This window comes from Trichechus manatus, unplaced genomic scaffold (assembly GCF_000243295.1).
Source record: "Trichechus manatus latirostris isolate Lorelei unplaced genomic scaffold, TriManLat1.0 scaffold00008, whole genome shotgun sequence".
NCBI classification, from domain to species: domain Eukaryota; kingdom Metazoa; phylum Chordata; class Mammalia; order Sirenia; family Trichechidae; genus Trichechus; species Trichechus manatus.
Genome location: NW_004443944.1, coordinates 17,349,905 through 17,370,388, shown reverse-complemented (window position 1 = coordinate 17,370,388; position 20,484 = coordinate 17,349,905). Strand labels below are relative to the sequence as shown.

Below are 20,484 nucleotides of genomic sequence, written 5' to 3'. Positions count from 1 at the left end.
GTGGAAATCAACTTCCTGGCACTCAACAATAACAAAGTTTGTTCTCACCTCAGGGCATCTGCCTTTGCTGTTCCCTTCCCTGGAATGCTCTGCTCCCAGACTTGGCTGCCACTTTCTTGTCCCTGGGGTCTCAGCTCCTCAGAGGGGCCTTCTCAGACCACAAGCTACAGCGTCGCCTGGTGCCCGCCCAGCCGATCATCTAGTCTAATTCTCTGCCTAGCTCCTTTGTTTAGTTATTTTTCGTCTTGACTTTCCCTACTAGAAAGTAAACTCCACAAGAATAGAAAACCTGTCGGTCTTGTTCTTCAGTCGGTCCCCAAAGCCTAGCTCAGTGCCTGGCCCAGAGTAAGTGTCCAATAGCTAAGTGTTGAATAGATGGATGGAGGAATCTGTCGGAGAGTGAGTCTCTGAGTGGCTGAAGTGGGTGTGTGAGTGTCCCCTTGTGTGTAGACCTATGAGAGAGAGAGTGAGTGTGCGAGTGGTGTGTGTGTGAGAGTGTATGTGTACACGCTGGGGAGCACAAACAAGTGTGGGCCACAGTGATGGGGGAATCTCCTTCTGCCCGCAGCCCGGCCGTGGAGGCCCGCGACGAACTCCGGGTGGCGGGCCCTTCCAGGCTCGGCCGGGCCGGGGCGGACGCGTGGCCCCTCGGTCCCGCCTCCAGGCACACTGGCCGACGTGGCGGCGGCGCGCTGCGAGCGGGCCAGGAGGGAGGGACCGAGGCAGGAGGCGGGCCGGAAAGTTTGTCCGGCGGCCGCCGCGGGGACTGCCCCGGGGGATGCGCGCCCGGCCCCGAGCGCCCCCAGCGAGCCTCAGAGTTCTGCTCGCCATGGGTAAGTCCCGATGGGGCGCTGTCCGCGGGGAGCCCGCCACCTCTGAGGGTATGCACACTGCCTCTGCGTCCCCCGTTAATGCGCACGCCCTCCGCCTCCTGGGTGGTGAGCCCTGGCCGGCAGGCCTGTAGCTGGGGGCGCGCTGCCATCCGTCCTCCGGTCTGCCCCGGGAAAAGGGACGAGAGGGCTCCCTACTTGATCCTGAGCTCTTCTCCGCACCAGGCAGTCTCCTGAACACTTTCATCGTTACTACAGCCCTCAAGGCAAGCGAAACTGTTCCTGTTTTACAGATGAGGAAAGGGAGGCTCCGAAAGGCTGCATTAAAGCAGATTCATTAATCAGTTCACTTGCTGGTCAGCACTGTGCGCCGGGCACCGTTCTAGGCCTGAGGATGAGGATGCCGCAGGGAGCAAAACAGACCAAACCCCTGCCCTCGGGTGATTCAATGGGGGGAGACCGGAGGGGATTCTAGTGCAGAATTGGGGAAAAGGAGGTAGGGAATTTGTTACTATAGCGGACTAAAAGGTCAGAAGCCTCAAAGGGTCATTCATTCATTCTTTTATTGAGCACCCACTATGTGCCAGATATTGGCTTAGGGATTGGAGATTCAGCAGTGAATAGACAAAACCGTCACTCTTGTGGAGCTGACATTCCAGCTGGGGCACTGGGTAAACAAGTAAATGAATAGGAACATGAATCAGAGAGTGGTAGGTGCTGAGTGCACATACAGTGAGGTGGTGGGATGGAGGGTGAAGGCTGAGTGAGGCGGGATCTTTACTAGGTGGCCCTCCCGGAGTTGGACACACTGGAGCTGAGAACTTACTTATGGAAAGAAGCCAGCCTTGAAAAAATCTGGGGAAGGAGCTTCCAGGTGGAGGGAACAGCAAGTGCAAAGGCCCTGAGGCAGGAATGAGGTGCGGTGGTCCAGGCCAGTGTGGCTGCAGCTCAGTGGGCAAGGCGAGTGGGGTCAGAAGATCCGTCAGGGGTGGACAGGACCAGACTGTGCAAGGCTTTGTATGCCATGGTGACAAGTTTGGATTTTATTCCACATGACATGGGATCCTGGAGGATGGTTAAAAGCCAGGATGGGGCATGACCTGATTTGTGCTTTAAAAGGCCACGCAGGGCTGTTCTATGGAGAATCATAATAGCTAACACTTGCCAGTGCAGGCATATGAGGTAGGTATTATTATTATAGGAGCCCTGGTGGCACAGTGGTTAAGGGCTTGGCTGCTAACAGAAAGGTGGGTGCTTCAAATCCACCAGCTGCTCCGCAGGAGAAAGATGTGGCAGTCTGCTTCCATAAAGATTACACCTTGGAAACACTGTGGGGGCAGTTCTGTTCTGTCTTACAGGGTCACTGTGAGTCAGAATTGACTTGACTGCAACAGGTTTTTTGTTTTTATTATTATTATCCCCATTTATAGATGAACAGGCTCAGAGAGGTTAAGTGACTTGCCCGAGGTCACACAGCTATGGAGAGGAGAGGCTGGGATAGAACCCCAGCACTCTGGCCCCAGTCTGTGTTCCTAACCACTGCACCACCCAGCCTGTCACGCTGTGACCAAGGAACAGGGTAATGGCACTAGTGAAAACCAATTCCAGGCCTGATTGCAGAGTTCATGCCCTTAACAGTCATGACACACTGCCCCCAGCCTGAGAGAAACTATGTTGCAGAGAAGAAGGACTTGGCACTTTGTTTCTGCTCCTCCCATCCCTCTGCTGCCCCATAAGGTAATTAAACAGCTATTTACTGAGCGTCTAGGGTGGGCAGAGCTGGGGCTGGGAGGTGGTGGAAGGAGAGGTTCAAATTAACTGCCATGGAGTCCTTGTCCTCCCCGTAGTTCCTAGGCTGGTTTCTTCGAAGCAGTGTCCAGAAATCAGGCTCTGTATATAGACTTCAGTGTCAAAAAGACCTGGGTTCGAGCCCCATTTCTCCCGCTTCCCAGCTGCATCGTCCCAGCTGCATTGTGTGTGTAATGGGAGGGTGAAGGCCAAGGGAGGCAGGCTCTTTACTAGATAGGTTTGGGAGTGAGGTCAGTATCTGAGTCCTGATCCTATTGCTTCATAGCTGTGAGAATGCTCTCAGCCTTGGTTTCCCCATCTGTAAAATAGGAATAATTTTACATTATCAGTTAGCATTAACAGCTAGGGGTTATTTACCTACCTAGCATTGCCACCTAGGGTGGTTATGAGGATGAAATGAGAAAAGGCACATAAAGTCTTTGTGCAGAGGAAGTGCTCCGTAAGTGATATCTGTTCTTATTACTACTTTATTTCACTTTTCTTTTTGCTGATCTCCTCTTGCCGCCATGACTGTGGTCTGCTCTGGTACATTTTCCAGTGGAACCTGTAAACAGTCAACTTTGCCTCTGAGCGCTTTGGCTGGGTACCTTTTCACCTCAAGAGGAGCCCAGGAATGGCAGACAAATTCTGTGTCTTCACTTCAGTTGCCTCATGTGACCTGGGGGAACTTTCCTGTCTGAGAGTAGGCTACAGAAGCCCAGGGAGGGAGATGAGGCAAAGGGTGGTAAAAGACAGAGCAGGACCTGGGCATAGTCCTTCCAGGGTATTTATTGGTGGTCAGAGACAGGAAGGACATGGCCAGCCAGGGAATGGTAGCGGGTGATTTTGGAAGGGGTGTATTGAACAGAACCAGGGGAGGGGTGTTCTTCTGCCCATGAAACTCTTCCCCTGCACAAAAGTTGCCTAACATTAGAGATGGGGAGAAGCAGAAGTAATCAAGAACAGAGCGAAATCATGTTATGCTAGAATTTTATAATGGAGTGGTGAAGAGCATGGATTTTGGCACCAACTGCCTGGCTTTGAATCTGGGCCCAGCCATTTATTAGCTGTATGACCTTAGGCAAGTCATTTCACCTCTCTGATTATTGGTTTCATTCCTTCCATTGCCATCGAGGCGATTCCGACTCATAGCAACTCTATAGAACAGAGTAAAACTGGCCCATAGGATTTCCTAGGCTATAATCTTTACGGGAACAGACTGCCACATCTTTCTCTCAATGACCAGCTGGTGGGTTCGAACTGCTGACCTTTCGGTTAGCAGCTGAGCACTTAACCACTGTGCCACTAGAGCTCCTTATTCATTACCAAATAATGCTAAAGTCTATCTCATAGGGTTGTGGTGAGGATTAAATATTTATTACATTTAAAGTGCTCAGAGCAGTGCCTGGTCCAGAGAAAACATTCCGTCAATCTGGCTGTAGTATTATGAGTGTTGTCAGGTCCAGGGTGGGAGTGGGCAAGATAGATACTGCCGGATTACTCTAGATGTTGTCAGAAATATATAAGTTTGGATATGTGCGTTAAAAATTAAGAGTAACACAAAAAAAGACCAGATTTACTGGCCTGACGGAGACTGGAGAAATTCCCAGAGTATGGCCCTCAGACACCCTTTTAGCTCAGTAATGAAGTCACTCCCGAGGTTCACCGTTCAGCCAAAGATTAGACAGCCCCATAAAACAAAACGAGACTAATGGGGCACAACAGTCCAGGGACAAGGACTATAAGGCAGGAGGGGACAGGAAAGCTGGTAATAGGGAACCCGAGGTTGAGAAGGGACAGTGTTGACATGTCGTGGGGTTGTTAACCATTGTCATGAAACAATATGTGTACTAACTGCTTAATGAGAAACTATTTGTTCTGTAAACCTTCATCTAAAGTACAATTAAAAAAAAAAAGTTAAGAGTAACCAGTAGAACTGTGCTGTCCAATATGGTAGCCACTAACCACACATGGCTATTTATAGTTAAATTTAAATTACCTAAAATTAAAATTTCAGTTTCTCAGTCACATTAGCCACATTTCAAGTGCTCAGTATTCACATGTGGCTAGTGACCACAATATTGGACAGTTCCAAGATAGAAAGCAAGTAGAATGTATAACGCTTAAATCAGCAGAAGAAAAAAATGGAACAAAAGGAAAACTTAACTGATCCATCAAAAGCAGGAAATTAGGAGGAAAAGAAATATCTACAGAGTAAATAATAGACACAAAATTAAATGGCAAAAGCAAGTTCAAGCAGATCGGTAATTATAATAAATGTAAATGAGTTAAGTTCAGCTTTTTAAAGACAGGGACTCTCAGATTGCACTTAAAAGCATCCAGCTGTATACTACTTTTACAAGAGACTCACATAACAAACTATTACAGATCTAGCTTGTTGGGTTAAGCTGGTCTGAAAATGTAGAGACTCCAAAAGCAGTGGGAGCTCAATGCACACCTAAATGTGGATACCTGTGTGGTGAGTGGGAGCCCTGGTGGTGCAGTGGTTAAGAGCTCGGCTGCTAACCAGAAGGTCAGCAGTTCAAATTCACCAGGAGCTCCTTGGAAACTCTGTGGGGCAGTTCTACCCTGTCTTATAGGGTTGCTATGAGTTGGAATCTACTTGACGGCAACGGGTATGTTTTTTTTTGTTTATGGGTTAAGTGAGTGGAAGCAGGAGAGGGAGATAATGGGAGCTGAGAAGGGCTAAATTTAACTCCTTCAGTCTTGTCTAGAATCTGTAATAACTACAATCGATATTTTCACCTCAACAAGCTAGTGAAGATGACTTGGTCTTTCTGTTTCGCCTGTATCTGTACTTATGACCCTTTTGTAATTCCTAATGTTGTTTATTTGTATTTATCTCTTTGTTCTTTGATCATACTTGCTAAAGCTTTATCTATTCTATTATTCATGACAAAGAACCAGCTTGAATTTTAGGGATGAACTATCCTGGTTTTCTTTTTTTCCATTTCATTAACTTCTGCTTTTATATTCTGTAATTCCACTTACTTGTTGTAATTTTCCTAGCTTCTTCAGTTGAAGGCTTAATTAATCTATTTTCAGGCTTTCTTGGTTTCTGATAAAAAGCTATAATTTTCACCTGAGTACCTCCTTACCCACATCTCACAGGCTTTGTTCTATGAAGCATTTATTCTCATTCGGTTCCAAATAGTTGGTTATTTCCTCTTTATGCCAAGTAGTTTAGATGTGTGTTTTAAATTTCTAGGTGTATAGTTTTGTTTGTTTGTTGTTATTGCTGTTTTTGACTTCTCTAAATGAAAAGCACATGGTTTAAAAAAAAAAAAAAGCTTGTCTGAAATGCTAGGAAGAGCAGGCCAGCCTTGCTCATTGGCCCATCCTCTTTACCCCAAATCTACGGGAAAGAGCTAATGAGGTCAGCATCTTCTTCTTATACTTTAGCACTAGCTGTTACAGAGATAAATTTTGAAGGGAAGCAGGGGACCACACCAAGCTTGTGTTTTCTTAATTCTAGAAATGGGCAGAAGGATAAGATAGTAATAATAATGATCGTTCTCTTTGTGGAAACCCTGGTGGCGTAGTGGTTAAGAACTTGGCTGTAAACCAAAATGTTGACAGTTCTAATCTACCAGGCACTCCTTGGAAACTCTACGGGGCAGTTCTACTCTGTCCTATTGGGTCTCTGTGAGTGAGAATCGACTCGACGGCTAAGGGTTATCCTCTTTGAATACACCTCCTGTGTGCCAGTAGCCTTTCCCTATTGAACTCTTCCAAGAACCCAGTGAGAAAGGATTGATTAACCCCACTTTATAGATGAGCAAACTGGAGCTCAAGGAGAGGCAGTGACTTGTCCAAGGTCACACAGAGTAAGTGGCAGTGCTGAGACTAGACCTTAAGTCTTTATATTCTAAGTCCTTCTTGCTTTCCACTGCACTAAGCTGTCAACAACAGCAGATGTAACACCTCGGAGTCACATTTATCACTTTCATATTCATTGTTTAATTTCATTTTCCTATCAGCTTTGAAAGCAGTCAGAGTGAGTATTATTATCCCCATTCTACTGACAAGGAAACTAAGACTGAGAGACCAGAAGTAACTTAGTTCAAGCGCAGCTGAGTAGGATGGCAGAGTGAGATGAGATGTGCACAAACATAACAGGGAAGCTTAAGAATATCTTTAATAACTGGCATGATCAGGGCTGGGAGGGAGAAAGAAGCCAATGACAAGAAAAAAATCTAACAAAACAAAATAAAAACTTCTCACATTCAGCCCAGAATTTTCTACCTTTTTCATTAGTTTGTTCATCCATAAAATGGGAATCATGAAGCACCTGTTGTTTTGGGCTTTGGGGGAATTTTACAGAATTATTCTTATTTTTGAGCTCATTTATTTGTCCTTTTCATTTTTCATCTATTGCCAATGGTCCATTTGAACATAAATTAAATTAATCTAGGACTAAGAGCACCCAATTGAAGACGGCACAGAATTCAGAATCATTGTGCAGCGTAGTGTTCCCTAAGTCATGAGGGAACTGGGTCATGGCTGGGTCATGGACATGCTCTTCAGCTTCCCTAAATGCCCCTTACACTGCTCATTATGCATGCTGAGGTTCTCTAAGCATTGCTCCTTGAAGGAAAAAGTTCTTTGAATGGTTACTGTATCTACTGATATTTTAAAAATAGAAGTTGAAACAGATCTTTTATCAATATATCATGAACCTTTTGGAAGACCCTCATCTGCTACAATTTCCTCATTTTGTAGATGGGCAAAGAGAGGCTTATGTTTCATTATCTATTGCTGTGTAACAAAACATCCCAAGACTTAGTGGCCTCCAATAACAACCATTTCATTATCTTGGACAGTTAATTTGTGCCAGAGGGACCATTCAGGAAATGGCAGCCACTCTTCTTACAGTGTGCCAGAGACTGTACATCCTAGGGTGGTAACAATAACTGGGGAGTCTCTGGATGGCGCAAACAGTTAAGCACTTGACTACTCACCAAAAGGTTGGCAGCTTGAATCCACCCAGAGGCACCTCAGAAGGCAGGTCTGGCAATCTGCATCCAAAAGGTCACAACCTTGAAAACCCTACGGAGCAGTTCTACTCTGCATACATGCGTCGCCATGAGTCAGAATTGACTTGACGGCACCTAACAACAACAGTAATAATTGGAGCTGTGTTACAGCTTTAGATGAGGCATGCACTCTCCAGTTTGCCACAGTCCCCACCACTCCTTGTTGTCTTATACACAGCCCACTTAATTCATTTGTTAACTGGCAGATCCCTGCCATATGGTATTTCCTCTTCAGTCTAAGTCGCTATCACTCTCATGTAGACTCTTGCTCTGGCCTCCTAACCTGGGTTCCCTCTTGCTCCTTACCTATATCAGTTAAGAATTGGGCTTGGCTGCTACCAATACAGACTAGAAGTAGTATAGTGTAACTAAGTTAGACGTTGTTGATTTTTTTTCCCTATAACATAAAAAAAGCCTGGAGATCGATAATCCAGGTGCCCAGGCACCTTCTGTATTTCTGCTCTACTATGTCATTGTGTACCTCGCATTCTCATGGTGACTCGCATGGCCTAAGATGACTGATGTGCTCCAGCCATTACATCTGCATTCGAGTCAATAAGATGGGGTATGGGGAGAAAGGGCTAAAGGATGCTAGCCAGCTGTCTGCCCTCATTCCTTTAAAGAGCTTTTCTAGAAGTCTCACCCAACAACTCCTTTATATTTTATTAGCCACCTATAGTTAGAGGAAAGGCTGGGGAATGTAGTCTTTTAGCCAAATATAGTTCTGATACTAACGAAGAAGAGGTAAGTAGACACTGAGTGAGCCACACCACCTCACTAAGCATCTCTGTACAGAAGCCAGAGCGATCCTTTAAAAATTAAAAATAGATCACCTCACTTCTCAGCTCAAATCTTCAGAGGCTGTCATCCACTGAGAATGAAATCAGCCTTTTCCTCATGGCCTCCAAAGCCCGACGTGATCTGGCCCCTGACTGCTTCTCCTATCTCACGGTGTCCTGTCACTCCCACCCGCACTCACTGGGCTCCAGCCACTCTGGCCTCCTTGCTAGAGAGCATGGTGGTTAAGAGCCTACACTCTCTAGCCACATCACCTCTGTTACTTACTTGCTGCGTAACCTCACTGTGCCTTGGATGATGATAACCATAATATGCCACACAGTGGCATTAAATGTTATAAGAATTAAATGTAAAGCTCTTAAAATGGGGCCTGGTACTTAGTAAGTGCTATATAAGCGCTAACTGTTAATATTATTAGTTATTGTCCAAACATACCACGAACTGTTCTGTCTCAGGGCCTTTGCACTTACTGTTCCCTCTGTCTAGAATGTTCTTTACCCAGATTTTCCCATGGCTTTTGTTCTCATTTCATTCAGATCTCTGCTCAAGTGTCCCTCCTTCAGAGAAGCCTTAGCTGACTACTGTATTTAAAATAGTACTACTTCTCTGTCACTCTCAATCTCTTTTCCTTGCTTTATATTTTTTATGACACATATCACCACTTCAAAGTATGTTCTATATTTATTTGTTTATATGCCTATTCCCATTAGAATGCGAGATCCTTGACACCACTACTGTATTGCCAGCCCCAAGAACAATGCCTAGCATGTTGTAGATAGTAGATAAATACAGTTTTGGAAAGTTTGAGTGGATGGATGATTGCATGGATGGATGGACAGGTGGACGGGTATAAAAATGGATGGATGAATGGATGGATTTGTGAATAGATGGATCAATAAATGGATGAATGGTTGGGTTAATGAAAGGATGGACGAATGGACAGGTAGGTAGATGGATTAATATATGGATGAAAGGAGTAGGTGGATGGATGGAGGGATGGTCAATAAATGTATTATGAATGGAGTGGATGGATGGATGAAAGAAGGAGTGGTTGGATGGATAGAGGGTGGATGAATGGATAGATGGATGGGAGGTTGGGTGGATGGATAGATGGGTCAATAAATAGATGGATGGACAGATGGATGGATGGAGTAGATGGATGGAGAGAAGGGTCAGTGGACAGAGGGATGGGGGCTCTCTGGCCTGGCTGGTCCTGGACTGCTCAGTTGCTGGCTTTCCCATATCTCTCTCCTCTGTGGCCTGCTGTATATATGTGTAAGATGGATGGATGGATGGATGGATAAAGAGTTTGAAGGGAGGGGAGATTAGATGGATGAATACTCTGGTGAAGGATCATTCTGAACTCTGCCCTTGTTGCTTTTGTTTTCCAGGCCACCTCCCACCTATCCTGCCCCTGTGTGCCTCTGTGTCTTTGCTAGGTGGCCTGACCTTTGGTTATGAACTGGCTGTTATATCGGGCGCCCTGCTGCCCCTGCAGCTTGACTTTGGGCTAAGCTGCTTGGAGCAGGAGCTGCTAGTTGGCAGTCTGCTCCTGGGGGCCCTCCTGGCTTCCCTGGTGGGGGGCTTCCTCATCGACTGCTATGGCAGGAAACAAGCCATCCTCGGGAGCAACGTGGTGCTGTTGGTAGGCAGCCTGAGCCTGGGCCTGGCTGGCTCCCTGGCCTGGCTGGTCCTGGGCCGCTCAGTGGCTGGCTTTGCCATCTCTCTCTCCTCCATGGCCTGCTGTATCTATGTGTCAGAGCTGGTGGGACCAAGGCAGCGGGGAGTGCTGGTGTCCCTCTATGAGGCAGGCATCACTGTGGGCATCCTGCTGTCCTACGCGACCAACTACGCACTGGCCAGTGTCCCCCGGGGATGGAGGCATATGTTTGGCTGGGCTGCTGCGCCCGCTTTCCTACAGTCCCTCAGCCTTCTCTTCCTCCCTGCGGGTGCGGCTGAGGCTGCAGCCCATAAGGATCTCATTCCACTCCAGGGAGGTGAGGTCACCAAGCTGGGCCTGGGTAGGCCAAGGTACTCCTTTCTGGACCTCTTCAGGGCACGGGACAACATGCGAGGCCGGACCATGGTGGGGCTGGGGCTAGTGCTTTTCCAGCAGCTAACAGGGCAGCCCAACGTGCTGTGCTATGCCTCCACCATCTTCCACTCAGTGGGCTTCCATGGGGGATCCTCGGCAGTGCTGGCCTCTGTTGGGCTCGGTGTGGTGAAGGTGGTGGCAACCCTGACCGCCATGGGGCTGGTGGACCGGGCAGGCCGCAGGGCCCTGTTGCTAGCCGGCTGTGCCCTCATGGCCCTGTCGGTCAGCGGCATAGGCCTCGTCAGCTTTGCCATGCCCATGGACTCCGGCCCAAGCTGCCTGGCCATGCCCAATGCCACCAGACTGCCTGGCCTCCTTGGGGACTCCAGCCTGTCAGTGGCTTCCTCTCCACCTCCACTGCCAAGAACCCACAAGAACCAAAGGGAACCAGTCTTGTCAACTTTTAAGAAAACAAGGCCCCCTCCTAGAGCCGGAGACCCTATGGCCGCTCCCTTGCTGACTCCGAGCGCAGCCTCGCCCGTATCCCCTTCTCCTGCCCCAGGGCACGCACTGCTGCACTGGACCACACTGGCCTGCTTGATGGTCTTTGTGAGCGCCTTCTCCTTTGGATTTGGACCAGGTAAGCGGGAGTTTTCTTGCAGGTAACTCTGGAGCCTCCTACCCCTCCTAGCGGGAAGCTTGGGGACTGTATCATCTCAGAATGGGCCCCAAAGGTGGCTTTACCATAAAGCCAATGACGCTTCCGCTTCAAGGCGCCTCACGTGCACGGGCTCCTTCCAAGGGCCCGTGCCTAATTGGATGTTTGTCATTTTGTTTCTTAAAAACGGCCCCCCGATTATTTCAGCTTCAGACCTCATAAAACCTGGATTTCCCCCTGGATGGCTCACTAAAAAGGGTTTACTGGAAAGGAGTGTGAATGAATAGGGTTTGCCCAGGACTGCCCTGGTTTGGGCACTGAAAGTCTTGTGCCCTGGGAAACCCCTCAGTCCTGGACAACCCGGGATAGTTGGTCATCTTAAAGGGTTTCCTACAGATGGATGGGGCAAGTAGCTGGGGAGAATCTGGGGTCAGGAGCCTGCAATTCGCTCCGTTCACTTTGTTAGGAGGCTGCTTGCTTCACAAACATGTCTGGCCCCGGCCAGTTGATGCCAGGTCCTGGTTCCCCGCCTTACCCTGTTCTCCTCTCCCAGTGACCTGGCTTGTCCTCAGCGAGATCTACCCCGTGGAGATCCGAGGGAGAGCCTTCGCCTTCTGCAACAGCTTCAACTGGGCCGCCAACCTCTTCATCAGCCTGTCCTTCCTCGATCTCATCAGTGAGTCCTGGACCTGATTCTTTGAGCCCGTTCTTTCTAAATCCAGGTGTAATTTTCTCAAGACAGCTGGGGCACCAGTATGTCATGTTATAAGTGACAGAAAACCCAATGTAAACCAGCTTATGAGCAAAAGGGATATTGCTCAATGAATAACTAAAGTGACTGAAAAAGCGGGGAGAGGGGGTTGGCATCAAGCATGGCTGACCTAGGGGCTCAAGCAGAGTCCTCAGCCATCTTTCATGCTCTCTGGGCCCTGCTTCCCGCTCTGCCCTTCATTCTCAGGCAGACTCCAGCTCATGGTGGCAAAGATGGCCACTCTTGGATCTCTTCAGCTTGACAGCCCCATGGAAGGAGAGCACGTCTATCCCAGTGACCCTAGCCAGTCAACCTCACCCAATCCATGGACCGAGAGTAGGGGAGGGGTGTTTCCCCAAAGGAAAATTGGAGTACTGGTATCAGAAAAAGGGGGAGGAGAGGATGGGGAGGGAAAGACAACACAGGGTATGGCTTGTGAGGCTTCTACATCATTCTGGGCTCCCTCAGGGGAGAGGGCTGGCTATTGTTGGCATACATGGGAGTAGAAGCTGAAGGAGGGGAAGGGCTAAAGTATTCAGTTCTCCTCCCTCCAGGAAGCCATCTCTGATTGGTGTGGTGGGGCAGGGGGTGGGAGGAGTGGGGTGGGGAGGGAGCAAGTGCTGGAAGCAGCTGTGGGAGTGGAGACCTAGGTGTGGGGCTCTAGCCTCCCCCCCCTCCACCAGGTAAGTCCTTTCTCTTCTCTGTGGCCCAAATTCCCCATTCTAAAGCAGGGCGGTTTTTCAAATTTTTCTATTTATAACAAAACCTTGTGTAGCAGTGCTGGAGATAACATCCGGAACGCTTGGTCACAATGGACGTTCTCTAGCCAGCTACTGCTGACAGTCTACGCTTGGCACCGGCCAGAACTTGGAGACCAGCAGGTGCAGCAGCTGCAGCATTTGTATTATTTGTTCTAAACTACCTCAAGCTGGCTCGGGCCACCCTAAAAAAAACCCGTTGCCATCCAGTCGATTCTGACTCCTAGCAACCCTATAGGGCAGAGTAGAATCCCCTGGCAGCAGGAATTCTTCTCAGATCTTGCTTGGATGATGTCTTCTTTTCCTACCTAGCATTCAAACCCAGTCTGAAGGGGTGGTGGGGTGGGTAGAAATTATATGGGCCCAGAACACAGGAGAAGGGCCTCTGAGATGCTCCTGGCCCAAGGCCACTGGTCTGCTATAGGCCTTGGTGTCTAGGCCAAGAATGGGCGGGGCTTCTTCACTGAGGGTCACAAGGCCTGGCTCTTAGGGTTCAGTTATTTTTCCTCTCCCTGTGTCCAAGCTTCTCCTCAGAGGCACAGCCACCTCTGAGGGGCTAGGAGGGGATACTAGTAGAAGGGCCCACCCACCATGCCTGTCTTCTACCCCCAGTCTTAAGGAGTCCAAGCTTCTACCTGCTTCCTCAACCTTCTAACATTTCCCTTTATGTGGAATGAATGAGCGAGTGAGAGGGTGAAAAAAAGGAAAGAAAGAAGCGGGGTTGGGGGGGGGGGTGTTTATTAGAATTGTATGATACAGGCAGGGTAAACATCATCATCCCCATTTCACAATTGGGGAAATACATCCAGGTAGTCAGAGGACTAGAACTCAGGTCTCCTGACTCCCAGCCCAGTTCTCTCTGCTGGCGTAATGATCAGGTCCAGCTGGCTGGCTAGCCCTGACCCCCTGGCCTCTGCCTGAGACCACAGGAAGAGAGAAAGGCTAGCTGGGACAGAGAGGGGGGATGTGAGGCCTGACGGACTGAGCCGTGGCGTCTGTCCTGCCTCCCAAACTTGGCTGAAGCTCAACTCTCTGCATGATTGAGTCACAGAATGACCAATTCATGGAATTTCTGAGGATTTTTTTCGAAGCTGAGCTTTGCAAGGCTGCATCCCTGCAGCTGTTTTGCTGCTGAGTTGAATGCAGTTTTCCCTCAGCTCACGTCTTCAGACTCTGAGCACGCTGCACTCCGCACTTTGTGTTTTCTGTGGGCAAGTGGTCTTCCCTGTAAACCCCAGTTGCCTCTGTCTTTGTGTTTGTGGATCTGGCCCTGCCCCTACCTCGGGGACAACCAGTCCCACTTTGTTGTAAGATCCTTATCTGACAGCTTTTGAGAAATTGGTCATTTTGCAAATCGACTGTTTGGAGAATTTGCTTTGGGTGAACTGGTTTTTGATGCTTGACCTAGAAGACCTAGAACCCTAGGTTTGGCCTACACTGTGGGGCCAGAGTCCTCACTCACCCACCCCACATTCCCCCATCCTGTTCCCAGGTGCCATTGGCTTGTCCTTGACTTTCCTGCTCTATGGGCTGACTGCTGTCCTTGGCCTGGGCTTCATCTATTTATTCGTTCCCGAAACAAAAGGCCAGTCGCTGGCGGAGATAGACCAGCAGTTCCAGAGGACACGGTACGTGACTGACAGGGCGGGCCTGGGGGGCAGAGTCACATCAAACCCTGAGATCATCGCCACAGGATTTTAGCTCTTGTACTTTCCTTTGCAAAGATAACTTTTTTTTTTTCTCTTCCTGTCTCATACTGCCTGGACACTGTGAGCTTTGTCCTGTCTTCATATAAAAGCTCTTTTCCTAGAGTCTGTGTCTTCCTTCTGTGTCTTCCTGCAGTGGAGTTTCATTTGACTGTAAGGCCTAGCTCTCAGGAATTTTTAAGTCATGCTATTATGGAATCGTACCAATTGCCGTGGAGTCGATTCTGACTCACGGTGACCCCATGTGTGTCAGAGGAGAACTGTACTCCATACGGTTTTCAGTGGCTGATTTTTCAGAAGTAGATCACCAGACTTTTCTTCCAAGATGCCTCTGGGTGGACTCGAACCTCTAGCCTTTTGATTAGCAGACAAGCGTGCTAACCATTTGACCTCCCAGGGATCTACTTCTGAAAAAATCAGCCATTGAAAACCCTACGGAGCACAGTTCTACTCTGCCATACATGGAGTCGCCATGAGTTGGAATTGACTTGACAGCAACTAGTATGAAATCATAAAAGGTTAAAATAGTAGAATCTTAAAACCACAGAGTAGTAGAATTACGATTATGGACTTTTAGAGTCACACACATAGAGCTGGGGGTTTACTCCATTTGTTCAGTAGGAGACAGTGTTTTCGGCCTTGGGAAATATGGCAGAGAATAAAATCAATGAGGTCCTGGTACTTACGGAGCTTCCAGTCTGGTGGGGAAGGGGTCAGAAAATAAACAAGCCAACAAATGATTAAAAAGAGCATTTTGTTTAGTGATAGGTGGTTAAAAGAAAATTAAACAGAGCCAAATATGTCGAGAGGGCCAGGTTGGCAGAGAGGGGGACAGAGGGGCAGGGGGTTGTGGCTAAGAGGGAAACCCTCTCTGAGAAGGTGCAGTTTAGATGACACGTTAGTGAGAAGAAGAAGGAGGCAGCCTTGGGAGGATGAGGGGGAGGAGCATTCCCACAGAGTGAACAGCAAGTGTAAAGGCCCTGAGGTGGGAGGACAGACCCATGACCAGGAGAGACCTCTGTCTCTGAACTCATGGGGAAGTTACATTTCAATGTAGGAGGAGAGATTAGAAAACACATAAATGCATAAATAAAATAATTTCTGGGTGGTGTTTATGTCATGAAGAAAATAAAGCAGGTTCCAACCTATCAGACAGTAACCAGTGAATTTTTTTTTGCAGGGGAAGGGGGGTGCATTTACTTTACAGCTAGGTCACAAGTATACTATGGGCACAAGTATATTAGGGGTACAAATGTACTACAGGCACAAGTGTACTATAGACACAGGTGCACTATGGGCACAGATGCACTTTGGGTGCAGGTACACCATGGGTGCAGGTACACTACGGGCACAGGTGCACTGTGGGCACAGAAGCACTTTGGGTGCAGGTACACCATGGGTGCAGGTACACCATGGGTGCATGTGTGCTACGGGCGCAGATGCACTTTGGGCACAGGGGCACTATGGGCGCAAGTGCACTATGGGCACAGTTACACTTTGAGTGCAGGTACACTACGAGCGCAGGTGCACTATGGGCGCAAGTGCACTACGGGCGTGGGTGCACTATGGGCGCAGATGCACTTTGGGTGCAGGTGCACTTTGGGCACAGGTAAACTATGGGCACAGGGGCACTAGGGCACAGGTAAACTATGGACACAGGGGCACTTTGGGCACAGGTACACTATGGGCGCAGGGGCACTTTGGGCACAGGTACACTATGGGCGCAGGTGCACTATGGGCACAGGTGCACTTTGGGCGCAGGTACACTACGGGCGCAGGTGCACTACGGGCGCAGGTGCACTACGGGCGCAGGTGCACTACGGGTGCAGGTGCACTTTGGGTGCAGGTGCACTATGGGTGCGGGTGCAGTATGGGCGCAGGTACACTATGGGCGTGGGTGCACTATGGGCGGGTGCAGGTGCACTATGGGCGCAGGTGCAGTTTGGGTGCGGGTACACTATGGGCACGTGTGCACTATGGGCACAAGTGTATTATGGGTTCATTCGTGAATAAGTTTATCATGAGTTCTCCATGAGCACAGGGAAATTTTATGGGTCTGTTTTGTTCACTGCTGTATTCCCAGGGCCTAGAACAGTGCCCGGCAAATCACAGGTAATCAATAATTATGTCTTTTTTGAATGAATAAAAGAGTGGTCAAAGAAGGCCTCTCTGAGGAGGTGCCAGTTGAGCTGCGACTTGGATGATGAGAAAAAGTCAACAATCTCAAGGTGTTTCTTGGAAGAAAATGTTCCAGTGTTCTAGGCAGAAGGGGTTGGGGCGCTGAGGATGGGGTAGGGTCCACTCCCATCTCCCCAGAAGGGCCCGCAGGCTGTGCCACCTTCTGACCCTGCGTGCTCTCTATTCAGCAGGTTCACCCTGGGCTTTGGCCGCAGGCAGAGCTCAGCTGGCATCCAGTACAGCCGCATTGAAGTCTCCACAGCCTCCTGAGCTGTCCGGAAGATGCTGGAACCATGGCTTTAGCAGACAGTCTCCAGCTTCCCGCTTGCCTGGGCCCCAGGGCCCCAGAGTCCCAAGTGATCCTCCTAGAGTCACCCGTGCCCCAGAGGAGGTCTTTTTTTGCTGTGGCAAAATGATCAAAAGTCTGAGAACTCACATATCTTCACTTTGAGTCTCAAGCTCTTAGGATTCCCGAGAATCTCCCTTTGTGTCTCAGTTTCTCCATTGGCTTGGAGCATGTCTGAAGTACTTATAATGAGAACATCTTATCAAGCCTTCTTTGCACCATGGGCTTTGCCAGAGAACCTCTAGGGTACCAATCTTGGCAGGAAATCTCTCCTGCTATCACCCTTAAATCCAACTGAGAATGCCATATTATCTCTTCTCTTTCCATCTGGCTGAGGCTTTTTGATGAGGGCAAGCCCACTTTTTTGGTTCTTATATCTCAGTTTTATTCACCCCCTCTATATCTCTTATCCAGAATATTTGTCATTCACCAACAGCTCGAGTGGTTGATCGGAGGCCTGAGTTCTAGTCCTGGTGGCATCACTGCTGCATGACCGTGAGCCTCAGTTTCCCCTTTCTCAACCTGGGGGACCTGGACCAGGCAGCTCTTCAGATCCCTTCCAGTTCCAAAGAGCTAGAATTCTAAATGGTGGTAACACAACAAATATTCACCATGGGCCCTGCCTTTGAGTTGCCAGTCGTCTCTTTCGGGAGGATAAGTTTTAAATGGGGGGAAGTAAAGTCGAATTCCAAAGTTGTATGCACCAAAATCCAAGCAAGGTCACAGCAGATGTAGTAGGCAGCTGGAGCTGTTTCCAGGAGGATGCAGGGTGGCTTGTAGAAAGATGGGTTTGGAAGCTGGCAAACCTGGTTGTCAATGTTGCCTCCACCTCTTGGCAGCTGTTGACCTTGGGTAAGTAACAACTGCCTTAAGCCTCAGTTTTCTCATCACATTTTTGTTAAATATCCCTATCTCCCTCCAGGAGAGTCTTCAGCTAGTCCCATTCAGCTAGTCAGGGTGTGGGGGATTTCTGCTCACCCACAGTTATCCAGGTGGCCACCTTTGGGACGTTGGAAAGGGATGGTTCCTGTTATGGATTGAGTTGTGTCCCCCAAAAATGTGTGTCAACTTGACTAGGCCACGATTCCCAGTATTGTGTGATTGTCCACCATTTTGTCATCTGATGTGATTTTCCTATGTGTTGTAAATCCTACCTCTGTGATGTTAATGAGGCAGTTATATTAATGAGGCAGGACTCAATCTACAAGATTAGGTTGAGTCAATCTCTTTTGAGATATAAAAGAGAGAAGCGAGCAGAGACAGGGGGACCTCCTACCACCAAGAAAGCAGAGTCAGGAGCTGAGCGTGTCCTTTGGACCCGGGGCCCCTGCACTGAGACACTCCTAGACTAGGCAAAGATTGATGACAAGGACCTTCCTCCAGAACTGACAGAGAAAGAAAGCCTTCCCTGTGAGCTGGCGCCCTGAATTCAGACTTCTAGCCTACTAGACTGTGAGAGAATCTCTGTTTGTTAAAGCCATCCACTTGTGGTATTTCTGTTATAGCAGCACTAGATAACTAAGATAGTCCCCAAGAGGTGAGTCAGATGGAGACTGAGCAAGTAGCTCAGGCCAGAGGTCTCTAAAAGATGAGCTGATAGGGAGTTCCTGGATGCTGAGGGAATGAAGCTAAAGGAGGTTGAGATGCTGGCATTGGAAGATGCTTTGTAGATGCTGCTCAGCCCCAACAGGACTCTGGCCTCTTGAGGTCCCCTCTCCTCCTCTCAGTTTCTAGATACTTCCTTTATATCCGGTGGAGTGCTGGAGCCAGCTTGTACTGGCTTGCCAGAACTGATTGTTAAATCTCTGAGATTTTTGTGAGCTTGTTGTTAAACATGGCCACTATAAAAATTCAAATTATTTAAACTGACAATTAAATAAATTATATTAGCAACAAAGGTAATAAATGCCCAAAACACATCGTTTCTAATTATTTTACTACATTTTCCTGTTGTCTGTGCTCTCGAGGTTACTTTCATCTGTCATATCTCTCCAGGGGAAGTACAGGAGATAACGTGAATCTCTTCTCGATTCTGTGTTCAGTGACATCACATTGGTAGCTTCAACTGGTCACGGGGGTGTATTGCGTCACGGAAATCGGAGAACAAATACATATAAGGGCTTGATTTATTGTTTTGTTGATTTTCTAGACGTAAGAAAGGGATGGATAAAATGTTAAAAATGCAAATGAAACTTAAAAGTGTGTCATGTCTAGCTGTTACGTTGTGAATAGCACCAAAAAAAGCCTGAGGAAATGTTCTTCCGGTATTCAGACACTATTGTCCAATTCAGCAAACAAGTTGCTCATGTCATTGATGAAGTAATGAAGTTCTGACATAATCCCCTGTCTCAGCGGGATGAGTCAGTTAGTCCCATTCAGTTAGTCATTGTTGACTTTCGTCTTACTCATTAATGTAAACAAAACATTTCAACCAACATTCATGTCAGAACTCCACTTGTTCTTCAGTCATGTGAGCAGCTTCTTTGCTGAATCACGTAGCTATCAAACATTTGTTCCCACTCTAATTTTGTCGAATCATGATAGTGGGCTTTGGATACAAGAGTTTGGCAAAAATCAACAAAAGTGCTCTGTGGGAATCAATTGGCTGTGTGGAATTTACAATAAAAAGCATTGTATATTAATATTTGTAAATTGTGTGCAACAAACATCTCCTTTATCTTAGCGTGTGTGTATAAACACCTTTAAATTCCTAGAGTTGGACAATGAATAAAGAAGACCGTAGAAGAATTGATGCCTTTGAATTATGGTGTTGGCGAAGAACATTGAATATACTATGGACTGCCAGAAGAATGAACAAATCTGTCTTGGAAGAAGTACAGCCAGGATGCTCCTTAGAAGTGAGACTGGTGAGACTTCCTCTCACATACTTTGGACATGTCATCAGGAAGGACCAGTCCTTGGAGAAGGACATCATGCTTGGTAGAGGGTCGGTGAAAAAGAAGAAGACCCTCAAGATGGATTGACTCGGTGGCTGCAACAATGGACTCAAACATAGCAATGATGGTGAGGAAGGTGTAGGACCTGGCTGTGTTTCATTCTGTTGTGCATAAGATGGCTGGGTCAAAACCGATTCCACAGCATGTAACAACAACAATAACAATTTTTCCTGGAGAACCAGTTGTTAAACATTTACCAGCACACCGCTGCTTATGTGTTTCCTTGTGGCCCCTTCAAATCCAGCTCTCTCTCTATGGACCCTCAAACTTCTGTCAATGATCCTTTCCCCTCTTGCCAGCCTGGGGTAATGCTTTTCTAGTCTTAAGGAGGATCTCTCCCCCTTTCTTGATCAGCTTCGTAAATTCAGAGACCAGGCAGAAAATGTAAATGAGTGAGGCTAGTCATGGTGAGGCAATAGGGAGCGGTGGGTTCTGTGGACCTGGAGAACACAGGCCTCTCTAAAATGGGCAGTTGAAACTGCCTTCCAGCTGGTGGCTCCTATATAGGAATGTAGACCCAGTGAAGTGGCCAGGCCATCAGATTTTTCAAAAAGAGCCAGCAATTCTAATTTTGGTGCAAAATTTCCTAATTTTTAAATATTGGCAGTTGATTTAAAAACAG

General features: G+C 47.9%; 1 protein-coding gene across 1 annotated transcript; it reads left to right on the top strand.

Moving 5' to 3' along the window:
• The first annotated feature begins 604 nt into the window (after nucleotides 1-604).
• SLC2A10 (solute carrier family 2 member 10) lies at nucleotides 605-16,896 on the top strand. Its single transcript, XM_004370275.1, has 5 exons — nucleotides 605-833; nucleotides 9,865-11,148; nucleotides 11,720-11,842; nucleotides 14,168-14,303; nucleotides 16,751-16,896. Exons 1-5 carry the CDS (start codon nucleotides 779-781, stop codon nucleotides 16,827-16,829), a joined length of 1,677 nt encoding a protein of 558 aa, XP_004370332.1. The 5' UTR covers nucleotides 605-778; the 3' UTR covers nucleotides 16,830-16,896.
• The last annotated feature ends 3,588 nt before the right edge of the window (nucleotides 16,897-20,484 follow it).

Coding starts and splice junctions, on each gene's coding strand:
- SLC2A10 (XM_004370275.1), top strand. CDS start 779: ATGCGCGCCCGGCCCCGAGCGCCCCCAGCGAGCCTCAGAGTTCTGCTC. Junction 834..9,864: donor CAGAGTTCTGCTCGCCATGG/GTAAGTCCCGAT, acceptor TTTGTTTTCCAG/GCCACCTCCCACCTATCCTG. Junction 14,304..16,750: donor CAGCAGTTCCAGAGGACACG/GTACGTGACTGA, acceptor TCTATTCAGCAG/GTTCACCCTGGGCTTTGGCC.